This window comes from Phalaenopsis equestris, unplaced genomic scaffold, assembly GCF_001263595.1.
Source record: "Phalaenopsis equestris unplaced genomic scaffold, ASM126359v1 Scaffold000151, whole genome shotgun sequence".
Classification (NCBI taxonomy): domain Eukaryota; kingdom Viridiplantae; phylum Streptophyta; class Magnoliopsida; order Asparagales; family Orchidaceae; genus Phalaenopsis; species Phalaenopsis equestris.
Window position 1 is genome coordinate 435,866 of NW_018164593.1, and position 16,448 is coordinate 452,313.

A 16,448-nucleotide genomic window follows, 5' to 3' on the forward strand; every position below is an offset into this window, starting at 1 on the left:
ATATATATATATGTATATATATATATGTATATATAGTGTAATGAGGGTCACACTCAGCGATTCATTTAACAAAAATAGTTAGAGTACACAATCTGAGGAATATAGGTAACGAAAGAGAAATAAATTAAACAAATAAAAAAATACAAACAAAAACCTATAAAAGATGAAAAGAAAAGAACTCAAAAAACAAAACCGATCTAATTATATCACCGACTCCATCCATGCTGAAAAGTTGAAGAGATGAAAGTTCTCTCAAGAATCCGTCGCAATTTTGAATAGCAGTAGGCAACATATCAGTAGATACCAAAACCTTGAGTCTTCAAATGTAGCAGCTCGTTGAGCTTAAAAGTATGCATAATTATCACAGCTCCCCATAAAAAATAAAAAAATAAAAACCCACATATAATAGAATCCATCTAAGAAGAAAAAAATCTTGGTTGATACCAAAATATCAAACCCAAGAATGCCAAGCAAAATCATTAGCAGTAGAGGCAGTAACACAAGTAAGCGCAACATAATCCATCAACAAAACAAGCACAAAAGAATCATGGTGCCCATATGAATGAAAATCAAAAGCACCACAACATAGTACAATGTTCTAGGTATGCCAATAATAAGACAGAACCCACAAATCATAGTGTGACTAGAAAAGTAGCCTCCATTTTCAACGAAACAACAAGAAAATATCCAAAGATATGAGGCAACCAAATAGATACATATAGATGCACTTCGTCAATATAAGAGTTGGCAATATAAAACTAGTTGAGGTTAAAAATATTCAATAGCCTCATCAAAGCTCTCAAAACCCAAAAAACCATCCAACAAAAGTCAATTGAGAAATCCATATATTGAATCAAGAAATATAAAGAGAACATTCACGAGACCAATGAAACCCATATTTGTAAAATAGAAGAAAATCCAAGGGGGCCAAAAAAGAGAAAATAAGTCCAGTCCATCAGGGTGTAAATCAAAAGAAAATAAAAAATATAGATGCCCAAAACTTAGATCCTGTAAAGCAGTTTTATTTTGTCAAGGGTTTCAACTTTAAACTTCCACCTTCTACTTTCCTCTTTCAAGACAAGTTTCATTTTGCGTAAATTGTTATCATAAAACTCTAAAGAATACCAAAAAATCTTGGAATTCTTCTCAATCTAAGTATAGTAAGAACAACAAGTAAATAGAACTTTCTATAAATTGTGCAAGTGAGATTATCACTGTGAGCAAGCATCTAATTCTTAGAACACCCCAGATGAAAGAATTCACCACAAGTGATGTTGCTTTTAAGTAAAGAAAAAGAGAAATGACAGTCAAAGAATAGGTGTGAATGACTCTCTTGGTCTTTATTGCAAAGAATACATTGCGTGCCAATTAATAAATACTTAGTAAGAAGAATATCTTTAGTTTTAAGCCCTCTGATGAGTATTTTCCATGCAAACGAGGCAAATTTAATATACTTTGAGTCATAAAAAGTAAATGTCAGTTTACGATAAGCAAATTACTATATAAAGAGAAATAAGTGTTTTTATGTAAGTAATGATCCTTATGAAGCCAACGACATTGTTGGGTAGAGTTCCTATTAGGAATTTGAGTAATAGAGTGAATGCAATCATTGTTAGCTTGTTTAGTGGAGGGAAGGGCCCAACAATTGTTTTGAATAACATCAAAGATCTTTGTGTTTTTGGGGCAGTTGAACTAATTAAACACTTGGCCCCCATATTTCTCAAACAATGATATCCCATTAAACCAAGGGTCAATGAAAAAGTGAAGTTTCCCATTACTATTAACAAGCAAATTAAAATAGCTCTTCAATAAGAAAGTGACATTCTACAAGATTTTTCAAAATTAGAAACCTTCTTGTCCATTTTAAACCACAGAGATCAATAATTCATACCATAGCACCAAGAAAAAATAGAATTGTGATTGAAGAATCTCCAAATAAGTTTAGCTTCACAAGTAGTGTTGGTTGTTTCAATGTTGGGAAAACTGAATTAATTAAGCTAACTAGCTGAAATATTTTGCTAACGCTAGACTCATAAACTTACCAGTTTAAATAGAGTAATTCACCAACATGAGTCTACATGAAAGGTATACACGTATCTTTATATAGATATAAATGTGAATATGAATATACATAATTTATAAATACATACAAACATGTACATATACATATCATACATCTACATATGGTGTGTGTGTGTGTGTGTAGTATATAGACACACATAAGCGTGCTCACACACACACATATAGACACACGCGCGCTCGCTCACACACACACACATGCATTTATGTATATATAAACATAAATCAAGTTACTAGGTCTTATTCATAGGCGTGTAACAAAGGTGCATTTACATACATACCACCTAGTTCCTATGTATTTACCTATCAACATCTTAAACTTTACTTTTTACCTTTACATCACAGACATATTTTATATTACATAAAAAATAACACTATTGTAATTTTTGAAGAGTAAAATACACCTTTTCATGGGTCAATAAGGTGACAGATATATGTAAAAATTAAAGTCTAGGTGTTAGTTATGTAAATACATATGAAATTGAGTGGTAATGCATGTAAAACATCCTATAAGAAATCCTATAAAAATTACTAAAATTTGAGGTAATTATCTTGTCAAATAATTAAGATTAAACATGAAAAATGAAATTATTGGCAAATTATTAAATCTGCAAAAAGTTCATAGATCCATGATGTGATGGATATCTCAAGAAATTAACTGTTATAAACAGTGCACTAAACACGAAAAAATAGCAAATTAATTATATCTTGGAATCCTATTATTTGAGTTATTGGATAATATAAGTAAATGTGAAAGTAAATTACCTTTCTTCCCCGGAGAGCAAATGACATACGACCACCATCAAGCTTGCATGTAGGAATCGTCTTTATGCCATTAATGAGAAGCCCAGCCCAAGACACAGCACAAGTGAGCTCACAGAGGGAGGACTTCCCCCCCTCTCAGAACAACTCCAAGGACAAGCTCTGCTGCAAGCATGAATAGTTGCCCAACAGAAAGTAAATTCATTTTTATAGGAAATAGAAATGGCTTATTTATACAAAGTTATAAGAAAGATAATATTGCCAAAATATTTAATATGAAAAAGATGCACTCTGGTATTTTGTTAGAAATTTTCATGAAATTATGTAGATAAGAGTTAAATAATTGTAGTAGGCAGTTTGTATATATCTGGATTCAACTAAGTTCTAATGGAAATCAAATATTATTACTGAATAAAAATCTGAAACTGCAATTAAAACAATGAAGAAATTTGAAAGTTTAACGAAAAGAACACAGAACATTAGACTTGGGTGAATCTTGTGTGGAGGTGGTGTCAGCTAGGGGACTGGAAGGTGTTATAGTGGTGATGAACAAACAATCTTTCTCTTACTTTTATGATTCATAACCTTCAACTAAAGCTCATAGAGAACATGATCACGTGGTAAATTACTACAAAAAAAAATTGTGAATATCAAACTTTTACAATATGATTGCATGCATTGGTCCCTTGTGTACATTCTAAATAATGAAGAGAAAAATATCCAAAACTAATATCTGCGACATTTTCTTGGAGGCATTGCTTATATTCTTTGGGTCTAATGTTGAGGAGCATGAAATTACAATATCTCAAATGTTATTGATGAACATAAATCTCTGACTGTTGAGGCTCTAACATTTGATGAATCTGTGTGATAAATGGTGACTGCTGCGGTGGAATTGGAGGAGACATCCAAAAAATGCTCTGTATAAGGTGATCTAATAGAAATTGTGGCTACATTCATTATAAATTGGGGTTGGGTCTAGTAATGTACTAGTGTAAATGGAACACGCTAGTGTGATGGGAGCCACCATGTACTACTAGATTGTTGTGCATCATGCAGTCAACTTGGTGCAGGCAGTTGATGAACTTGGATCAATAAGAGCAGATTATGCAACACTCATGACTGCTAGTTAATATAATGTGTTTAATGTGGATGGGTCCTCTGCAAAATTGTCTGCACCATAGCGATCACATGTAATGTACATACTCCTAGGAGCCTCTTGATACGCCTAAAAATGTACTAATTTTCATGCTATATTTTATGATGATATTGCGGTTTAAAGGAATGTTTTCTTGTGTTTTTTGTTGTAGATACATCAAATTGAAGAATTTGAGTGATTGGAGCAAAAGGAACCAAAATGGATCAAAACGGAGCAAACCGGAGCAAATCGGGTTGAATCGAGGCACACCGGAGCCAAGGGGACCTAAATCGGACACTTAAGTGACTGTGCCGGCTCTTAAGCACCCAAAATAGAACTTAGGCTCCACCCAGACAGAGAGGAGGGCGCTTAAGCGCCCAATAATTGGCGTTTAGGCGCCAAAGACGGTTTTCAACATATCTTCTAGAATATACATCTGATTTGGACGATTTGTGAAGTGTTGCTTCGTGTGTCTCTTGAGGAATTCATTGCAAATGATAAAAGAGAATTTCTAGAAGTATTTGGGGTGGTTATAAGGAGTTTTTAAGAGGAACTTGATGCACCACTTGGTTGATTAATTGAATCTGGACATTTTTGAAGAGACACTTAAGAATCTCTTGTGAAATTATAAATAAGGCTTGGAAATATTTTTAAAAGGACTCATGTACTTTGGAACTAGTTATAAGAGGAGAAGAAGGCTTGGGCGTGAGCCCCAAGTGGGGCGACAAGATGAGAGAGAAAGAGAGAGAGTGTGTGAGAATTTCTTCTTTTCTTTTCACTTTGTTCTTGGAGGGGATTGTAAGGAGATTGCTTTTATTATACAAGGAGAGTTTGATTTTCATCAGAGATAAGTATTTTCATTTTATTTTGATTTGAATTTAGTGCTTTGTTTGTATGGTTTCAAAGTCTTGTTCAATGAAAAGTTCTTGTTGTTTCTCCATGTGTAGTGAGTAGTTTTCTTTACACTTCCCTCTTGTAATGAATTAGTATGCATGTGTAAGATATATAATTGAGTAGAGTGAGAATATATTGTGATGATTTTACTTTGTTCTTCATTTACATCTAAACTTAATCAACTTGCATGTTAAAATCTGTTGTGAGAACATGTAAGATCCGTGATGGTGTTGTCTCAATCAACTGTAGTATAATCACATGAGATTGTATGGATGAGAATGTAGTTCATATGATTGAGTGCAAATAAATAGGAAAATAATCTTTAATGGGTGTAGAATTAGAGGACTTTAGAGTGACAGTCTAAACCCCCTAATTTGGTCTATTATTTTAGATTTTGATGCGATATGTTAGCCTCCATGTGGAGGGATAAGAAGGAATCGAGGGACCTCAAGAGTGAGAGCTAGTATCTTCCCATCCTAGCCGGTCTTCAGAACTATTCAAACTTTAGATTAACAAATGTTCTTTATAGAATCTCTTGTAAGGGTAAATAATATAATTGCTCATATTTGTCACAATCTCTCTCACTACTTGTTTTACTTTTACACCTGTCACTAATTTCATTGCATGAGTAAGAGTATTTTTAATATATTAAAAACTCCACTTTCTGATTTTCATTAAGTATTTTAGTTTAGGAGTAGAAGTAATATTGTAATAATAATTGTATGATATAATCAAAACCAAACCTTTATCAACTTTCCAAGCTAAAGTGTGTTATTCTAAACTAGAACTTCTCTTGAAAGTTGTCGTAATTAACCTCGATCTCCGTGGGATCGATATTCGGGACTTAATCAAAAAGCCCTATATTGCTTGATAACAGTACGTATACTTGCATAGAATCCCTACAAATACAATTGAAATCTTACTTTGCTTGGGATCAAGTTTGGCATCTAGTTTTTGGTGTCATTACCGAGGATTAAAATTTTCAAGTAGTGGTGTCAACTTCATAAATCCTTATATATAAAAAATATCGGGATCACCTCTCCCTATATAAGCCCTCATATGCATCAATCATATGTTATATGGGTTTCCATGACATCTCTCAAATACAGATTGAAATAACTCTTCTCCTTTTAAAAAGGGATGATACTACAATAAAATTAAAATTATTAGTATTACTTAATAACTTAAGAACATGTATGAGAACATGAATAATCCACTAGAATTCTCTTCTTTTGTGCTTTTGAATAATAAGTGGTTGTGGCTTCAGTTGGAGCTTTTAGCAAGTATAGGGATGCCTAGGATCTGTACCAATCCATGTACACTATACGTGTTTGATCCTCATCAATATCCATATTATCATATTAGATACTAAAATCACATATGTTCTTCCATATTTACATATAAACCTGATGATATACAATCCAATATATATCCGGCTTCCCCTCTACTACTACCCGTGTGAATCCAGCCACCATTGGCTCCATGTTTATTATTTGAACCTTTCCAAATTCTCGCATGACACGAAGAGTTTCCCTAAAAATTAATTGAACAAGGGTTACTAGATCTCCTTTCGTGTCGTAAATATATCAACCGCCTGTACCAACATTTGTTGAGTGTAGGGCTCTTATATAACCTGATTATTAAACAAGCCTCAACTAAGTATATCATTATCAGCAATAACAAGATATATGAAATATTTTATTCACATTACTGAGTGCACTAATCCAACTTTCAAGTAACTCATCAATCGCATCACTGTAAACTTGCACAATCACTGTTAGAATTTATGTACCTCATTCGATCTGTCATTTGACAATTAGAAAACTTTATAAATTTTACTTTTAATTAAAAACAAACACAACTTACTTGAAGCCAATACTCTTCCCTTCTAAGGACTAAGGATATCACATAAAATCTTGATCAATTTAAATACAAGTGTTTCAAACCCTAAATATATAGAAGATATAGATACCCAATCAATGTGACTCGATTGGGTTTCATAGTAAATTTTAGTTCTCAATAGAAGCCAGCTAAAAGTTCACCACATAATGACTATTTTGAAAATTCTTCTAGATTTTTCATTATTGGTAAGTACTGAAGATGAATCTCACATCCAAAAAAGTCAATCAATAAAAACAACCTACATGAATAAAATATATGCCCGAATATGCCTTTAAAATATAATATCATCTATGTCCTGTAACATTCATGATAGAAAGTTCATCCTAGGCATCTGGGAAGCATGCAATTACGTCTCTTTGCCTAATCCATCCAAACAATATATGTGAGCTCCTCAATAGTAGGAACGTGATAGACAACATCTTTCATCAAATGATCATCAAGAAATTTGTCACAGCAATCAGGCCGTGTAGCCCACCTATCTACCCTTCTTCAATCACATTTTTATCCAATTAAAGGAGGTTCATTAATGACAAACATGCATAATACCAACATGTTGATTTGAGATGATATGTAAATTTTCTCTTAGAAAATTTGTTGGAATTGTGTCATGCAGAGTTTCTATAAACCACAATATGACGCAATGCCTTCAAACTCAACAATGACAAATTTCAATGGAAATATGACATTGTTAACATAAATAGAAATTGTCATCAGTAATATACCTATGTTTTTACCCAAATAAAGTTTCAGCCATATTTTCTAGACCTCAACCAAAAGTGAGGTCAACAGCTGGATATTTCATAATTTTTGCTATATTAAATTTTTCTTCTTTATCATTAACTCTCATTATTAATTCTCCTTTTTACACATCTATTATAGCTCTTCCTGCCAGCCCCTCCCTGCCGCAAGAAATGGTCTCCCTAAAATAATAGGAATCTTCCTCCATATCTAATACTATAAAGTCTACAGGGAAAATAAATTTATCCACTTTTAATAGTTCATCCTCTATAACTCCTTTTGAATAAGTTATTGATCAATCAGCTAGCTGAAGAGTTACAGTAGTATGGGAAATTTCTACCAAATCTAAAGTTTAAAGATCGATAAGGGCATAAGATTGATACTCGCTCCTAAATCACATAAAGATTTTCCATAAAACTTCTCACCTATTGCACAAGGTATAGTAAAACAGGTATAGTAAAACTACCAGTTAGTAAAACTACCAGTATCTTTTAATTTTTGAGGAAGCTTTTTATGAATAATAGCAATACACTCTTCACTGAGTGCAACGGCCTCGTAATTTGTTAACTTTCTTTTCTTATTTAGTACATCCTACATATATTTCACATAACTTGGCATTTGTTCCAAAGCTTCAACAAAAGGAATATTTATCATTAATTTCTTAAGGATTTCCAAAAATTTTGTTAATTGTTTATCTTTATTTTTCTGCTTCAGTCTTTGAGAAAAAGGAAGTAATGGTTTTTTTAAAGGAACCTGTGTTTGTTCATTTTCATGTTGATCATTTTTCATTTCTTCCTTCTAATTGAATAACTTTAATTTGCTCTTTATTTTGACCTTCTCAATTAACATCCACAGTAGTCTAAGGAATTCCAGAATGTTTGTTATTAAGTGCAGGAGCAATATGTCCTAATTGATTCCTAATTGATTTTCAATAATAATTGATTTTCAATAATTCTAATAGCAGCCCCTTGATTTTGTATTTGATTTCCCATATTCAACATCACTTCTTCCATCGTCAACTTCTTTTCCTTAACTTGTGGGTTAGGATTAGAATAAAATTCTAGAGGATAATAAGGTAAAAAATTAGGATTTCCTTGATTGTTCTGATTTTTGAATGGATTCACCAGATTGTTATAATTATTCCAACTAAAATTAGGGTGATTTTTCCATCGAGGGTTAAAGCAGTTAGAATAGGGATTGTTATTTTAACTATTTATAGAGTTTAAAGTTTCATAAGATGGTTGAGTATCAATAATCTATCCTAGTGAATTTTCCTCAAATACTAGGGGTATTTGAGAATAGTTCACTCTTATTTGATCAATCTTCTTAAAAATAGTAGCAATTTGAGATGACAAAATAGAAATTGCTTCAAAATCATGAATACTGGCTACTCGCTTAGGATTTACCCTTTTAGAGGGCCATTGAAAATTATTAGTAGTCATTATTAGTAGTCATTGTCATTTCTTCAATTAAAGAATATGCTCCATCAAAAGGTTTTGACATTAATGATCCACCCGCAACAGCATCTATAATAGATCTTAGTGATCCTACAAATCCATTATAGAATGTTTGAATTATTAACCAATCTGACAAGCATGGTGTGGACATTTTCTAAGAAGATCTTTAAATCTTTCTTAGGCTTCATTTATCGATTCCCTTTCAAACTGACAAAAAGATGTAATATCATTTCTAAGCTTAGCGGTTTTGGAGGGTGTAAAATATTTAGCCAAGAATTTTTTGTGATAGTTCTCCCCAAGTTCTAATAGATCTAGGTGCTAATGAATTTAACTACGCCTTGGCTTTATCCCTTAATGAAAAATTTTAAGCGTAATAACATCATTAGACACTCCGTCATATTTAAATGTATCATAAATCTCAAGAAAACTAGCAAGATGTAAGTTAGGATCTTCAGTAGGTGATCCTCCAAACTTATTATTTTGTCCCATTTGGATAATAGCAGGTTTAAGCTCAAATGAATTAGCAAAAAACATCATGATTTTGATTTGTCAAGTGAAGTTCATCTGTTGTCGGATTTGCATAATCTTTTTAAGGTCTTTGTCGATTCTCATTTATTGAATTTTCTAAGTTATTTTCCATTTCTTTTACTTTTTTAATTTCTCTTTATTGTTTTCAAATTTTTCTAATAGTACGTTGTAACTTTGAATGGTAAGGTACTAAGCCTTTACATCCAATATTTTGTATAAACAAATAAAGTAAGCCAAATAAAATTCTTTAAAAAAAACACTCTTAAAAAACTTTCTTTTTGGATTTTTTATTTTTAGTATATATATTTTTTATTTTTATATAATTTTATAGTATATATATTATCTCTAACTTTTTTAATTTATCAATACTATTTAATTTACCTAAATTTAACAGTTACCTTCCCCACACAACAGCGCCAAAAACTTGATCCCGATTTTTTTATATGTAAGGATTTATGAAGTTGACACCACTACAGCGCTAAAAACTTAATCCTTGTGTAAAATATATATACATATAGACAATTAATATGGATAATGGGATTCTATGCAAGTATACATATCGTTATCAAGTAATAAAGGACTTTCTATTTAATCACCAAATATCGATCCCATAAGGAAGGTGTAAATTAGCAATGATAAGTTTTACTAGGAAATTTACAAAAAAATCAAACGAAATCATTGTCACTAATTTTTAAAGTTGAGATGTTATAAAAACTAAAGTACTTAACTATTATCAAAACAGAAATGCAAAGTTTAAAAAAGTAAATACTAATTGACTAACTATGTTTATGTAATGAAGATTTCTTACGTGAAAAGCATCCCTCTCACTACAATGAGGTTCTAGTGAAGAGATGAGATAAATTTTTATAATATGTATTGTGCCAATTATAATTCTCTAACCTGATACAGTGCATAGAAAATCTTTGGCTAATCCTAGGTTTAGTCCCTAAATCTGTGGCTAGGCTAGGAGGATACCGGCTCCCACTCTAGAGCTCCCACTTCCCTTCACCTAAAGGCTAACTCATGTCATCAGTGTGAAGCTGATCATACATATTTTGTTAAATCCAATCACAGAGGCAAAATTGCAATTCTCATAGTATTTGTAGATGATATTATTTTGATAGATAATGATTCAAAGATAATTATCAGACTAAAAAGAATGCTTGCAACATAATTTGAGATCAAGGAACTCGGAACTCTCAGATACTTTGTGGGAATGGATGTGACTCGGTGTAAGGAGAAAATTGTGATATCCCAAAAAAGGTAATCTTAAATCTGTTAAATAAAATGAGTTTGCTTGAGTGTAAACCGGCTAACACAACCATGGATCCCAACAAAGAGTTTAGCATAGGTGAAACAAGTTGTCCACTTGATATAGTAGGCCATCAAAGACTTGTTAGAAAGCTTATCTGTATATCACACACGAGAACTGACATTGCATATTCGGTTAGTGTAGTAAGCCAACACAAGAATGATCTATGTGGGGATAATTTGGAAGTAGAGAACAGAATTTTAAGTTACTTAAAAATGACTCCTAGATATGGGTTGCTTTTTAGAAAATATGAAAATTGTGATAATGAGATATAAACAGGTGCTAGATGGGCAAGAGATGTAATTGATAGAAAATTGAACACTGGATATTGTTCATACATCTAAATGAGAATAATTTGGATGTAGAGAAAAATTTTACGATTCTTGAAAATGACTCCTAGATATGGGTTATTTTTTAGAAAAAATGAAAATCGTGATATTGAGATATACACATATACTGGTTGGGCAGGAGAGGTAACCAATAGGAAATCAACCACTAGATACTGTTCATGCATCCGGGGCAATCTCAACACTTGGGAAAGTAAGAAATAATCCACTGTCTCTCAAAGTAGTGCATAATCTGGATACTAGATACTGTTCATGCATCCGGGGCAATCTCAACGCTTGGGAAAGTAAGAAATAATCCGCTGTCTCTCAAAGTAGGGATCGTGCTCTTACACTAAGAATATATGAAGAAATGTGGTTGCAAAGACTATTAAGAAAACTTTAAGGTTGAGACAAAGGACAAAATTAAAACATTCAAGAGGCTATAAGTAATGTCAAAATCCCGTGCATCAAGATAGAGTAAACACATCGAGATTGATCGACACTTCACCTCAAAAAAAATTAACAATGGAATTGCCTTGCTTAGTTATTTTCCCTCAAAACTTAAGATTATTGATATTCTCACCAAAGCACTACCAAGGGTCGGTCATAATGAGATGAAAACAAAAATTTGGTTTTGCACAATACATACAATTGAGCTTGAGGGGGAGTGCAGAAAAGTACAAATCCGCATTAGGAAGAAATTAATTTCCTACTCTCAAAATATATTCCACTAATGTTGTTCTCTTTTATTTATATTTACTATTTGTTATTCTTCCCTATTTAGAGGAATTCCTTTTTCACAGTTAGCATGCATGTGATGAAGCTTATGAGAGTGGAATGCGTTATATGATTGTAATGAATTAGTTGCTATTGTTGCATAGCTGGCATTGTTGGCCTTATCTTGCGACATGAAGCTGGAGCACTGTTGTTCCATTATTATAATCGTTTAAAAGAGTTATTTAATGCTTCTATGGTTGATGGTTGTCACAACCTAAAGTGAGAGTGGGATTCCAGTTCCATAACCCATTCAGAATTTCTATAGCCGATGTTCTTTTAATCTAAGGTTGGTTTTTACACCCAAAAGTGGTAGTGTTGTTCCATTAATAATTTGGTAGTAATTTGTTATTCCATAAAAATTTATAATAGATACATTTTAAGTACGTAAGAAAGTTTCATGGCATGAGTAAACTTTTTGATGTGGTTGTGAAGGCCCTCCTTCATATATTCACGAATTTGATTCTTAATCAAGTTGAGATGCAAACGCTTCCAGGAGGAATAATCTCATTGCTCATGCGTGTGGCTTGTATGTAAAATTATAGTTTCTTAACATTATTCATATTTTTCTTCTTTGTTATTTTCTTCTATTTCTTTTCATGATTTCCCAGCATCAACAGGCAACTAAAAATATTTGCTGTCATGAAACTAGGAGATTATCCACGAAGAAGAAGGCTAAAAATTATATCATGATATGAACTACTGTAACCCAAGAAATAACTTACATGGATTATATTGGGGTTTGCCAAATCCTTCTTGTTTAGAGCAACAATTCTTCTCTTCCGGGAAAGGAGATTCTGAAGATCCTCATTCGTAGATGAAAGAGGAATCTGCAATAAACAGCACAACAAAAGGTTTCAACTACTTGGTACCTAAAATTGTTAGTGCAACATAAAGAAGTCGTCAACAGGATACAATCATAGTACATCCTATATTAAAATATTAAACAATGTCCGGAGACATTTGCAAGATAGAAAGAAGACTAAAATGACATCCTGCAAATATTATTGGAAAAGTTGTCTAATTCTCATGAGTGACAGCTCATTACCGGATATTATATGTTGCAAAAGTATAAAGTAGCAAGTGGAAGTAGACACCAAGGACAAAGGAAAGAAAAACTATCAAGGTGATGTAATAGAAATCATAAAAAATTTCCTGAAATTCAAGGTCTAAAACAAATCTCTTCAGTGTCGAAGTAATATAGTTCTAAATTCATGCTTGGCTAGAATAATTGAACATCAAATCTCTAGAAAAATGGTCTTAAAGCATTTCTCTACATAGTTTAGCAATAATAGATGATGAATAGAAAGATTAAATACTAAAGACAGACAAGAAGAGGCACACAGAATTCGCATGAACTGAACAGTAATAGATAATTATCATCTACTGTAAGACAATAGCAACGCTTAGATAATCAATAGATCAAGGCTCCAGATTAAGTGTGGCAACTATAAAAACAAAAGGCAGGAGATATGATGAAATTTTTGAGTAATAATGAAAGAGGGTTAACCAAACTAGGGCACTTGTGCTAAAAACTACCCGACCAAGTCAAGTATGGATTGGCTTAGTTTTATGTTGAACAAAGGCTTCTTTCTCAGTTTTACTCTAATGAAAGCATCATGTTGAATCAGAGCAAAGCGGTAAGCATTACCACAATAAGGTTGAAGCCTAAAACAAATTTGAGAGCAGTGTGCTAAGTCAAAGAATCCTGAAAACATTGTGAAGTTCTTCAGCATGTCATTGACGTAAGGGTTGAAATTTATTCAGGATGATAGATTGGTTGAATGCACATTAATCAATGCAAAATTTCCACATTACTTCCTTTTTTATGAGAATAATGGAAGAGATATTCCATCCTTTTTGAAGAGGATAATGGTAGAGAAGAATGAGCTTGTAATTAGCCAAATTGTGATGGCATGTAACATCATTTGAGCCAGTCTCAATTGCATTCTTTTGATAATGAAGGTAGAGGAGAGGTATAAGTGATAAATGTTAGATCTTTGATTTAACAGTTATTTTTGCTTAAATTTCGAAAATCTATTGCATTAATTCATTAAGTTGACTTATGTAGGAAGTTCAAGTTCTCAAAGGACTTCACAGGCAAAATGCGTAAAATGAGCAATTGAAACTACCCAAGTATTATCAAGCTTAAAGGGCATTCGAAAGGCCCTAGTACCGGAATTCATGAACGAGCGCTCGGGCACTACAACTGATGATCGAACCCCAATCACATACTCATGACGGCCAAAAAATCAAGAGCTCAACAACGCCTAACCCTAGGTGTCAAACATGTCATTTTCAAAAATAAACTCAAATTTGAAAATTTGTTCAAGCGCCTGACACCTAAGCACTTAGTCAGGCACAAGCCTGACAATAAGGTTCAAAAAATCAAAAACATTGAAGTTTTGAACATAATTTATAAAAAATATAAAAGAGCCAGACAAGGGATATTTTAGAATCTATTCAAATATTTGAGAGACTTTTGTAGGAGAGCTATTGGCAGCACTTGAAGGAAATTAGGATAGAGTAGCTGGAACAGAGAGAGATCGAACAACACAATGTTTTCTACATTCTCCTTTTTTTATGTTTTCAGTTGGAATCATGTACTCTATGTTTGTCTTTTATTCTAGCATAAACATCAATCATGCATGACATGTGGTAACTTACAAAAATTACTTCAGCAAAAGATAATAGTACTGAGGTGAACAACACCCATTTTTCCATCTATGAAATTTCCCTTCACTGTGTGAATTGATTTCACAGACTTATGTGATTTCGAGCAGCCCAAATTCCACAAAATTTTAACTCAAATTTAGATTAAGAAACGAGATCTAAAACATGGAAAGATCTCCTATTGCCCTACCAGCGTTAGTCTTGTATTTATAGAATTGATATTATAGCAGTTTTAGCCAAAAGAAAAAGTATTATTACAATTGTCATAACCAACTAACTGAAAACAGCTTAAGCTAGTTATTGCTATTAACAAAATAACAATTGGATAACAACACACTATTGAACGAATTAGAATTAAAACCTAGATATTTTATTGCAAAATATTTCATCGCAGTAGGCTACTCCTTGTTCTTATTTGTTTGTCTCTGCTTATTTTAGGTTGTATCACATTATTACCCCCATCACTAGAAACAACCTTGTCCTCAATGTCAAAATTCAAGATAAATCACACATAATTCCTCCAATGAGACCCAAAAGCCATCTTCCTTTAATAATCCATCTTATTGTACTAGTGCTTGCATGATTTGTTTGTTGTCTTGTATCATTGTTCTTTACTCAAGTATTGCTTTGAACGGGTTAAAGGTTGTCCTACTATATATTGAGCTGGAAGAGAGGATGGGATTTCATTAAGCGAGATGTATTCTAGTTGTTTCTAGTAGTTTGAATCTCTACGCAAACATGTCTACTCGAGCTTTAACTAGAAAGGGTCCATAATATATGTGATTCAATTTGGTAAAATGATGATAAAGTAGTGATGTCTGTCAATAAGGTTACAGTTTAACCAAAACCAACTCATCAATCTCAAATATTGATTCTCTACTTTTTTATCAGCTAATTGTTTAATTCGATTTTTTGTTCGCTAAAAATTAGCTCTGGAGCCTTTCGAGGATTTTACCCCATTGTCACACCTATTTTTCAATAGCTTATATAATAGAGGAGCTACCATTGTGAGGAATATAAGAGGAAGTCTTCCATATACTATTTGAAAAGTGTCATCCAATATGATATATAAGCGGTTTATTTTATGAAAATGCTACTCAAGGTAAAAAAGTTCAACCAATTTGTTAGCTCATCCATTAAAAAGCCTCGCAAACACTATTCTAGACCTCTATTTGCGAACTTTGTTTATTCATCTGTCTCAGGATGGTAAGAGATTTTATGGCATAAAGTTGTTCCACTCAATCGAAACAATTCTTGCCAAAAAGAGCTCATAAAATCGGATTTTTGTCTAATACAATTGTATGAGGGATGCCATATAACTCACAAAAATTTCTTGCAAAAATGGTTGCAATAGTGGCTCAGAAATTACCCTTATGAGGAAAAAAATGAGCATATTTTGATAATCTATCTACCACCACTAAGATTAACATTTTTACTTGAGATTTTGACAAACCAGTAATGAAGTCCATAGTTATTTCTTCCCAACTTGTCATTGGAATTGGCAAGGGTTGTAAAAACCTAGCTAATTTTTGGTTGCATATTTTGTTTGTTGGCAAATTGGACAAGTATTGACAAAGTGTTGAATATTATTATTATTTCTTTTTTTGGCCAATAAAATTGTGTTATGATTCGAGGTTGTATTCTCTTTACTCATCCACGCCCTCCAATCGGACTACCATGCAACTCCCTCATTACCTCCATTCTTAAAGTTGAAGTTGATGATAATACTATTGGCTTTTTTAACAGGTCAATCTATGCTAAAGTTTGTGACGAAGAAAGTTTCAGATATAGTGTATATGACATGTGCTAACTAATGTGATTCCAATATATACATACATACATACATACATATATATATATATATA

General features: G+C 32.5%; 1 protein-coding gene across 1 annotated transcript in view; it reads right to left on the reverse strand.

The window, feature by feature from the left end:
- The window catches only part of LOC110021881 (short integuments 2, mitochondrial-like), a 23,790-nt gene that overhangs the window by 4,973 nt on the left and 2,369 nt on the right, over nucleotides 1–16,448 (reverse strand). The window contains exon 3 of the mRNA XM_020720585.1: nucleotides 12,636–12,740. Coding sequence (XP_020576244.1) covers nucleotides 12,636–12,740 — 105 coding nt within the window. The remainder of the gene's footprint in view (nucleotides 1–12,635; nucleotides 12,741–16,448) is intronic.